At 38.8% G+C, this 10,990-nt stretch overlaps 1 protein-coding gene across 1 annotated transcript; it reads right to left on the bottom strand.

Annotated features, from left to right (window-relative positions):
- Positions 1–283: 283 nt before the first annotated feature.
- On the bottom strand, positions 284–5,399 carry LOC107777965 (rhodanese-like domain-containing protein 4, chloroplastic). The gene is made up of 9 exons (XM_016598139.2): positions 4,559–5,399; positions 3,617–3,719; positions 3,448–3,534; positions 2,661–2,735; positions 2,507–2,581; positions 1,865–1,945; positions 1,572–1,724; positions 954–1,142; positions 284–645 (listed from the first exon to the last, which is right to left on the bottom strand). Exons 1-9 carry the CDS (start codon positions 5,191–5,193, stop codon positions 598–600), a joined length of 1,446 nt encoding a protein of 481 aa, XP_016453625.1. The 5' UTR covers positions 5,194–5,399; the 3' UTR covers positions 284–597.
- Between the last annotated feature and the right edge of the window lie 5,591 nt (positions 5,400–10,990).

The following is a 10,990-nucleotide window of genomic DNA, read 5'->3' as shown; positions in this document are numbered from 1 at the left end:
TACCGTAAGTAAAATGAGTTCCCATTTTGCTTCTATGTTAAAAATCACAGACCGCTTGTTCACCTTTTTCTTTCAACTTAGAAGGGAAAGGAATAGACATCATTGATCAATGGTAATACTGAATAATAATAATACGTTTACACGTATAACAAGCAAGATGGTAGAGGTCAAGAATAAAAGAGAAATATCCAAGCGAAGGTAAGCTATTTCAAGGTTTAGTAAAACTAATTAATGTGTAATTCCATGCATAATGCAAGGTAAACTAAACTAACCGGGTAAAAAATTATATAATGTAAATTCTATTCATAATATATTGCTAAGCTTCTGCTTAGAAGTGATTGTACTGCCAAAGTAACATAAAGTTTATGCTACATTTGTATCTACATGAGATCCATCAATAAATTACAAAGAATGAAAATGAAAGACATAATGATTATAATGATCTGGATCTCTACTGTTACAAATTTCCCTTCAATATGCAGAATGTAAAATGAAAATTTCATGGAGGAGCTAGCTTTTACTTGAAAGAAGATATCGCGTTGTAATTTTCCACAAACTGGAGATTGGAACACCTTATGGAAATCTGCAAGTCAAGTATTATGCTTGTGAAGGCGTTGGTGATGTTGGAGGCTTGAAATCAGGATACTGCAACCACAAAAGAAGGAAGAATTTAACTTAATATACACCGACTGTGTAAAAATATTTTTATGCTATGATTGTATTTTCACGTAACCAGCCTCATCTTCCAGGTTACTAATTACACTTTATATGAAGGGCAGAGAAGTTGTTTCTGATACTCGGCAAATACTAGAATCGTAGAATTCAAATGAGGACCTCCTCATTTCATCAGCAGGAAAGATGTTGAAATCTTGGATATGGTGCAAGGGAATTCATATATCATATTACAACGACATGATTAGATCAACTATTGAGAATGAACTGAAAAAACTTACATTAGGATATGGAGAAAGTGACTTTGAACTTCCAGTTAGTGCCTCTCCTTTGACTTCTAGTTTAGGGACCGAATTGATTTCCAGAGTAGACTCAGCAGATAATTCTACCTTGGAAACTGTTTCAGTTTTCTCCGCACCGCCACTAGGTTGTGAAGGCATCGGCGATGTTGGAGGCTTGAGATCAGGATACTGCATCAACAAATTCAAAAGAGATGATGTAAAAAAGGCAGTCTGGTGCACAAAGCATCCCGCATTCAGGTAGGGGCCGGGGAAGGGCCGCACCCCCAAGGGTTGTAATGTAAATAGCCTACCCTAATTCAAGTATTAGTGACTGCTTCTACGACTCGAATCCGTGACCTATGAATCACATGGAGACAACTTTATTGTTGCTCCAAGAATCCCTTCTCAAAAGAGATGATGCAGTTAATGAAAAACATGAGAAAGCAAAGGGCAGTCACATAGACAAAATAAATGAATTAAAATTGTCCATTTGGAAATACCTCAATGTCTCAGAATATAAACAAGGGACATCTCTTTAATCAGCAAGAAGGATATTAAAATCGGCAAGTCATAGTGAAATGATAAGACCAACTACTCAGAATGAAAAGGAAAACTTACACTAGGATATGGTGAAAGTGGCTTTGAAATTCCAGTTAGAGCTTCTACTTTGATTTCTGGTTTAGGGACTGAATTGATTTCTGGAGTTGTCTCTGCAGCTGCAGGTAGAGCCTTGCTAGTCACGGGCGTCGGAAGAAGAGCCATCCCTATTTGCTGAAGTTTCAAAGTCAGAAGCATAAGTGCATGACTAATGGAACTGTGACTATGAACTATGTTGTTGAAAACAAAACATAAAGTTCTTTGATATGGGAAGTAAAACGCTTCAAGAAGTTCTGGACATACGAGAAGATTACCTTAATATCACCTGCAAGCTCCTTTGGAGCAATGTTGGTGGTGACGAACTCATCAACTTGTTGCAGAGTTTGCTTTCTGTCCTGGAAAGTGAAAATGTCAAAATATTAATGGACCTCTCATGTCTGATAATTTTCTACCATGATCGGTATCGATGTTAAGTAACCGGTGGAAACCATAGAGGCCAGCTCATCTTAGTACCAGTACATAAAATGCGATTCACCTTCTATCATAGCACGAAACAGTTTTAGAAGTAAATTAAATGATGTTTCCTTAACAAGTTATCTTTTGAGCCTTCAAGTGGTCAGAATACAAAATTTTAGATTCAAGATCTTACTAAAGTTGTAGGATATATATGTAATATGTCGCTGAAAACAGTGGCGCCACAAGAATTTTGCTAAGGGTGTTCGAGAATTAGTATGCATAAAAGGTAATATGTTTTCAATATACGTAGTATAGTTTTCTGACAAAGAATGTTTAGCTGAGCAAGAGAAGCAATAATTCAACAGGTAAAAGAAACAAACAATTCAAGAAGGAATAGGGCAGTTAAGGCAAGAGTAATTTCATATTGCCAAAACTACGTTTCTGAGGTCCACGTACTGGAGAGACAAGAAAAGATTTCATTGCAAATGATGCTGACGAACCTCTGCAAATAGAAGTTTCGTGCTGACCAGTTGGATAAGTGCAGCTGAGCCTAACAGTTGGAGAATCGTTTCTACCTGAAAAAGGAGGACCGATAATAAGCTGTCTAATGAATGCTCAACATAAAGTTCAGGATAAAATATTCTGGAGCCTGACCTCTGTGAACGCCAAAAATCCTAACCCGGCAGCTGCAGCTACACCTAAACCTACTGCAACAGCATCAGAACCATCCTGTATATACACATTCCATCAAAGTTATCTCATTTAAGTTAAGCATGTCAAAATGCAAACCCGAAACAGTCTATGATTAGAATAGTAGTACTATACTAGTATTCACCACATAGCCTAATGAAATTGATAAATGCAAGTTAAGTAGTCTCCTAAATAGCTTCTCAAACAATACATAGTGGCTTCACAACATAAAGCTTCTGAGAAATATCAAGGCTGAGAAACTATGTGAAATGTCACTTATAGCTATCATATTTTAAAGATGTCACTTGTATCTGTCATCCACAAACCATTCACCTAGGAACTGTTAATTAAGGATTGTGGAGTTAAAGTGCAGAAGTTCTAAAAACAGAAATGTACAACTGCTCCTTGCACTTAAAACAGGAAAACAGAACTTCTTAGCTGTCCATTTGCACTATTTGGTAAGACTTCTAAAAGAAAAGCATAGCTAAAAGGCCGAGGGATAACATCATTATCCTGCGAAAATCTGCTTCCTAGTTATATTTAATACAACTCTATAGTTTTGGCACATTTATGTGCAATAAGGCAAAAGGGAAGGCTTGGGATATTTTAAAACTTCTTGTGTGCATAGTAAATCACAAGCGAGATGCCAATTTCATTAATTTCCAGCGGCAACATCCTAAATGAACCTCACTCTTAATTTTTGTTTAGGGTCGATAACGCAAAGTACCATTCTATAGAGAGAAAAACATACCCCAAGAACACCATCAAGAGCATCAGACAGATTGCCGAGATCAAGACTTAATGTTTTCCTCGGAAGTATCCAAGGAAGGCCACTATTCTGCAGAAATTGGACCTCATTATGCTTTATTCCACCAACTTTTTAAAAATTAAGAATGTAACGAGATTTTTAAATGTAAAACCTTCCATCCTCGCGGTCCTTCAGCGCCATCTTTAATTGCATATGCAGCTTTAAAACCATTAGCTGTGACAAGCTCCGCTACCAATTCAGAGTTCCCATCAAATCTGGCTTCATTACAATCCAGAAAGTGACAGGATTAGAGTTAATTTGTTCAACTAGTTTGCTGATACAAGAGTTCCTCACAGTATATATCAGGAAAAAGAGCATGACATCAAGCAAGAGAAACATTTCATTTTGCCAGCAAATCTTTGATTTTTCCCTTTAAACCCTCAATCCAATAAGCAGAAGAAAATTCTTAAACAAAGATATAAATAACTAAACTCAAGAATCAGAGGAAGTATAATTTGTGAATAGTTTTATAATACACTTTTAAGGCATATATTGTGAAGTTACAAAAAGTGACTCGCAGAACATTCATTTTGAAGTGAAGGAGAAAGTTTCAGAAGTTTAATGATCAAGCTGCACCTCATTCGACTAATTAAGATGGTTGCAGTGTAAGCATGTTGGCGCTCTATTGATTAGAAAAATGTAAGAACATTACTCTTTGTCTAAATCAGTTTAAAGCCACATTTCTGCTAGGTTTCACTAAGATACCAAAAGGATAAACATAATGCTAAAGTGTGTGACCATCTTATCTATAATTTTAAACAGTTAGAGAGATCACACTTTGAATTACTTATCTTTAAGATGCTCCATCACGTGCGGGCTTGACTCTTTTTCTTGGGCCAAGCACAGAAATTCTCTTATTCATTATTGTGATAATGGGTATATAATGAAACTTGAACTGAGGACCTCTCTATTTGCGAAGTATGTAACCATCTCATATAAAAGTTTAAACTGCTAAAGAGAGTACACTTCTAATAACTACTTAATTATGTCTTCAACACAGAACAACACATGCTATAAACAATGAATGAGCATAAGAATAACTTTGAAATCATACTTGTCTAGAATGAACAATGTAGTATTCTCTGGCTCCTTGAACCTCAAAGCTAGCTTCTTTAAGAACCCTGGCTTATCTTCACCTTTATAAACAACTGAAACTGCCTTCTTCTTCAAACCCCTTATATCTGGACTTCCCACTTGCCTCAATTCCACAGGTCCCCTTATATCAAGTAATTCTGAACTCTCATCATCTCCCAATTCAGCATAAGCTTTTTTAGCAGACTCAACACCCCATTTCTTATTAGGCTTATTATTACCAAGCACCTGAGACAGAACCAATGGCAAAGCCAAAATAGCAAAACCACCAGCTATGACTAAAGGATTTTCAGATACAAAATTTGTCACAGTTTCAACAAAGGCATTTGCATCAAAATCAGCTGTTGAAGTACTAGTAGTTGATTGCTGAAGTGCCTCTTCATATGTTAATGCATTAGCTAAACTTGTAGTGAAAACTGAGGAAAGTACTACTAGACCCCCTTGAACTTTTCTTGATAGAATCTCTAGTGAATTTGATGAATTGGTGCTAAAATTGGCTGAATTTGAAAGGTTCTTGAATGGGATTTTTTTGGGTTCATTTCTTCTATCAGAAAAAACTGAAAGAGGTGTCAAACTTGCTGCATTGAGAGCCTCCATAGCAAAATTCTGTATCACTAGTTACAGCCAAATTTCTATGCAATATTTTAGCTAAATGTTGATATCCTAGTGAAATGTTGTAGATATGTGGAAGGGAGAAGAGTATCCTGCCACTAGTTGGTGGCAATATTGTCATATAAGGATCATGGGGCCGGTGATTATGTGGACCAATTGTTATGCTTTTCCAATTTAACTTTGGGTGGCCAAGAATTGTCAAAGGAAATCTTTTATTATGAAACTTGGCATTTTTCAGTTGTACTTCATTTTACTTAAAAGCAGTACTTTATACTTTAGTTCTGGTACAGAATGATCTCTTGGTTGCCCGATTAGCTTCCGACTAAGCAATGCAAGAACCCAAAGGCCAAAACTCTTCTTTCAATCTTCATTCTTTCTGTTTTTTTGTTACTCCCTCCGTTTAAAAATTATTGTCCTAGTTTGACTTGCACAAATTTTATTATAGAAGATAAGATTTTTAAGTTAGTGATTTTAAGCTAGCGTTTGACCATATATTTTCAAATTTGTTTTAAAAAATATGATTTGGGTGAAGTTTGGTTTGAAAATAAAAATGTGTTTGGACATAATTTTTCAAAACACATTTCACTTTTATTTTGAAAAAACATGAAATGTAACTTATACCCATAAGTTTTAAAAACTATCAAAAATACCAACTCTGAAAAATATTCATACAAAACAAGCGAAACAAATCTGAAGACAATTTATACAAACCTTAGCAGATTTTAGCAAATTACCTTCAAATTTTGTCTCTGCGGGTCATTGCCACAGATTGACACAACAACTTTGGCGAATGTTTTCTTTTGTTTATAGAGAAGGACAGAGCCGCGTAAGTTTAATGAGGGAAAAGTGGGTAGATATGGATTAGTTCGGTCATAATAACATAAAGTGGGCTTTTTAAAAAAATATAAAAGTTTGAGGCAATTTTTAAATTTTTTTTAAAAACCAAACGGTAATATTTTGGGCCAAAAACAGCTCTTGAGTTGGTTTTGGAATTTGAGTTTTGGGATATGAAAATTTGCCAAAAATTGATAAAATCTATAAACAAACATGTATTTGCCAAAAAAAAAAAATTGGCAAAATCTATGGCCATACGTGGGGTAAATAAATCATAGCATTTGAGTGACTTTAAAACTTTTGAAACTTGTGGTTTTAAATCTGTCATAGCATTGGTATGGTTATAAATGCTTTCTATTAAGAAAATATTAAAAGGTGTTGTTTAAAATGGACTAATAAGAAAATAGTACCAATCTTTTTGACACGAGGGAATACTATAAAAATATTTCTTTTCAGGAAGCAAAACTACTTCAGAAACTGACCCGTCTTTGGCTTCGGTAGATGAATGGTGTTAAATATCAAATAAGTTTGTTTACCCAAAAAATGGATAGAATTGAATTTATACGTAGTTCCGAGGATGTGTGGCGTAACTTAACACAAAATATAAGGATAAATAGAAATATAAATATAGATTGCAGAGAATGCGAAATAGATAAGGTTGTCAGGAACAATGAATCTTAGGATTCAACAAATAGAATCAATCTAAGAAATCTGAAAGAACGACTCTTTACTATAGAAGAATATAGCGCTTTTATTACAATGTAAGCCTGAGAAAACTTGTTTTACAGAAATTGTAACCAAGCCCTTTTATAGTGGAGGAATTTGGCTCTAAGCATAATAAAATAAACATTCAGTGGGAGACCCATGATAAGTCAGTTTTTTCACAATTTCTGCCAAGATTCTCTCTAGTGGGATTGCAACGGCTTTTGTCTGCGAGCTCGATCTTGCTTAAAACCCTCGATTTTGGTTTGAGCTTGATTTCGATTCGAGCTCTTGATCTTGGTTCGAGCCCGATCCTGGCTCAAGCCCTCGAATTGATTCGAGGTCAATGTTGGTTGGTCTCTGGATTATCAGCATGATAGATCTACTCTGCCTTATGGTTCGATTTCTATTCGAGCTTGATAATGATATCGAACTTGACACGGATCGGCCTCCCCGGGTTCGAGGTTAGTTTGTTCCACCTTCGGGATCTTACTTCGATAGATCATCGTTCGAACTCGATCGGACGTGCTAAGGCCGAAATCTATTTCGACCGTATACAGATAGTCCCCTCGTTTCTCAGAAAGAATGTGGCGAGAAACGATATAATTTTTTAACGGCTCGATCGGATTATAACCTGACGTTTCCATCAGGTTCGACCATGACGCATCTGGTAGCTGTCCCGTCGGCTTAGTCTTTCAAGGCATTTAATGCATGTCAGGCGGTGGTCGGCCACCGCTGATACTGAACCGCCATCGCTTGAACCTATAAATAACCCTTTCTTTTATCTTTTACCACTTTTACATCTTCTATCTTCCAAATTTCCCAAGTTCTTCTTCGTATTCTCCAACTTACCAGTAAATCTGTGATTTCTTTCTGCAAAAGCCCCTCCTCAATTTTACCAAATCTTTGTCAGTTTTCTCTATTCCTTGCTTCTGAACTTGAAAATGGCGAAAACATCACAAACCATCCCTCCGAAAGAGAAAACTTCATCTTCACAGTGTGCCGCCGATGATACGCTGGCAGAACCACGTCCTGAGGAGTGCGTTCCTGGGGCGTGCGTCCTTACTTCTGATTTCAAGGTCGATAAAGGATCATCGGTGCCTGGTCGATGTGAACCGGTATCGAGGTATATATGTTCGATAACCGAGAAGCACCTCCAACAGCTAAAGAAAGATTGCAATTGGGATAAAAAATAAATAATGATTCCTTCTTCTGACGAAGATATCACTTCGCACGTGAGAGGGTTTTTGAATGTGTATTTTTATCCTTTCACGTTGGGTCCCCTCGATTCTGTTATCATTGATTTATGTCGTCAATACCAAATAACTCTAGGCCAGGTCCACCCTTCTTTTTGACGGATCGTTATCCTGATCCGATATTTCGTAAGCAAAATCGAGGGGATGCCGTTCACCCTCGACCATATTATCTGATTATACCGTCCTTGAATTTTTCGAGGAGGGTTAATAAAACTTCAGCGTCGGGCTACCAAGACTATGTTCTCGAATATTGACGAGGACATGGACCGGGGTTGGATGGGCAGGTTCGTTCGAGTAAGGACTTCGGACCTGATTCCGACTGAAAAGATGCCTTTTCTCGAGGAGTGGAATATGAAACGTTAGTGTGATCTTGCTATTACTTCTACTTTGTTCTTTCATTTATTCTCTCATCGACACTCCTCTTTTTGTGATGTAACGGTTCTCTGGATGCCCGAAGCAGTTCCTAATCTCAAGAACTGGGTACGAGCCATTGTTTCGACCTCCACATACGCTGAGAGCTCATGGCGTGATTTGTTAAAGGGTCGGTGGGAGGCCAAAAATCACGGTAAGCTCATTTTTCGTACTCTTTGATGATCTGAATGAGGTGGTTTTCAAAATATTTTATTAAGGTTTTCCATATGCAGGTTTGGGTAAAGATGCGGTTTTGAGGCCCTTGTCCAATGAGGAGGAAATTTCGGCCTCTGTCCCAAAACCGGTGAAGGAAAATAAAAGGAAAAGAGCCTCCGTTCCTGAAGATCCAAAACCGAAGAAGAGGATGGCTCATAAGCCAAACAAGAATGTCATTCCTTTGACCGTGGAATCCGTTATGCATCTAAGGGATGAAGATGATGAAGAAGAAGAAAATGATGAATCCGCGCTGGCGGTCCGAATGAAGAGAACCACCAATGCCTCATCGGCGGCTGGATCGATGATGCTCCATGAGGCTCCGCCTCGAACTGAGGATATATCGGAGAAAGATTCGGGTATAGTCCCCGAACTATCGGATATCGAAGACGCATCACATCGGAGTCAACGGGCAGGGGATATGACCGAAGGGGCCATCGAACCCCTTCGAACCGAGGAGAATGCTCCAGGATTCATTTAGGGCAGCAACAATCGAGGATTCGCCTACCTTTCCCGCTTTTTTCGCAGGGGTGATTCGGGAAGCTCAAGCTATGGGAACCCTCGATCTAGACAGGCCTCATAATGAAGAAGATCCCTTTCGTGACCTATTTACCGGCATTGAGGACGTTGCCGGTGCTGGTGATGAATCAGATCTTTTTCACGGATTACGGCAGGCTTTGAATCAGGTGAGCTTTTAAAATTATTTTGTTGGCACTATCTTTATGTTCATTTTTTGTTAACTTCGCTTCTTGTTTCTTTGTCGGCAGTGGCAGTTCATCGAGAACAAGGTTCTCGATCCCAAAATGAGCTGCATCGATACGAGGCCGACCTACAACGGGCTACTGATGAGAGGAACTCCCTTAGACTTTCCTTAGGGCAGAGAGAAGAGGAAATAAAAGACATCCGAGCTGAGCTGGCCAAGGCTTATCGAGATCAGACCGATTTGTCTGAGCAGGTAATGATGCTTTTGAAATCCTATGGGCTTGATACCGGAACGATAGCTAACATTTCGGTCTCACAGCTGCAGCAAAAAATAAGATGATCGGGAAGCCTCGTGAGGAGGTCGATGTGATAAGAACAGAGTCTTTGCAGTGGAAAGAAGGTATGGACCGCTTTGCTGCAGAAAAAGAGACTGCTCGAGCCCAGTTATCATCGTCCGAAACCCAACTTCAGAAAATGAAGGAAAAAGGCCTGGTTCAAGCAAGAAGATTTGAGGAGCTTGAGGCTCGGTTGGCCTCTGTACTTTCCAAGGCCGAATCTGATGCCGAAAAGGTAAAGGCCAATGCGGATGTGCTCGTGGCCGTCTATCGGGCCGATGCTGAAGCTGCCCAAATCCAGGCAAGAGAGGCAGCTGAGTCCGCTGATACTCGAGCACATTGGGTCGCTGATCTTGCTAAGTGTCTATCCCAAAGGGAAACTCTCGAGGAGATCCATGCTCATGGTTTCGATCTCGCTGAAGAGATAAAAAGGGCCAAAGAACTCAAAGCCGATGCTGAAGCTCTGGTTTCTGATGGCGATGACAATGACGATGATGATGGGAGCAAGAGCAGATCCGAGAACGGGGGGGAGCCTGATAAAGAAGAGACCGCTCCTGACCGAGAAGTTTAGTTCTTAGTTTTTACGTTGTAATCACCCATGCAGACAAATTTGTATATAGATATATCCCCTTTTTTGCAGACTTGCTTCTGTTTTTGTTTCTTGCCTTGTAAGGACTTTATTCACGCCTTATGAATGTTTTCACAATGATTTAAATAACTTAATCAAATTTGGACTTCGTAGCCTATGTAACCGAGCGAGCGCTTACTCAAACTTGGAGCGATGTAGCCTTTAGGCTTATTAGTTGAGTCAATGATTCGAGCTTGAAGAAATATAGCCCGTAGGTGTAATGGTCGAGTGAGTGTTTGCTCGAACTCGAAATAAAAGTAACCTGTAGGCTTAGTAGTCGAGTGAATGATTCAAACTCGAAGCAATATAGCATGTAGGCATAATGGTCGAGTGAGTGTTTGCTCGAACTCGAAATAAAAGTAGCCCGTAGGCTTAGTCGAGTGAATGATTTGAGCTTGAAGAAATATAGCCTGTAGGCGTAATGGTCGAATGAGTGTTTTCTCGAACTCGAAATAAAAGTAGCCCATAGGCTTAGTCGAGTGAATGATTCAAACTCGAAGTAATATATCCCGTAGGCGTAATGGTCGAGTGAGTGTTTGCTCGAACTCGAAATAAAAGTAGCCCGTAGGCTTAGTCGAGTGAATGATTCGAACTCGAAGTAATGTAGCCCGTAGGCGTAATGGTCGAGTGAGTGTTTGCTCGAACTCGAAATAAAAGTAGCCCGTAGGCTTAGTCGAGTGAATGATTCGAACTCTTAATGT

The sequence above is a fragment of the Nicotiana tabacum genome, chromosome 23 (genome assembly GCF_000715075.1).
Source record: "Nicotiana tabacum cultivar K326 chromosome 23, ASM71507v2, whole genome shotgun sequence".
NCBI classification, from domain to species: Eukaryota; Viridiplantae; Streptophyta; class Magnoliopsida; order Solanales; family Solanaceae; genus Nicotiana; species Nicotiana tabacum.
This window is presented reverse-complemented; position numbering and strand designations above follow the sequence as displayed.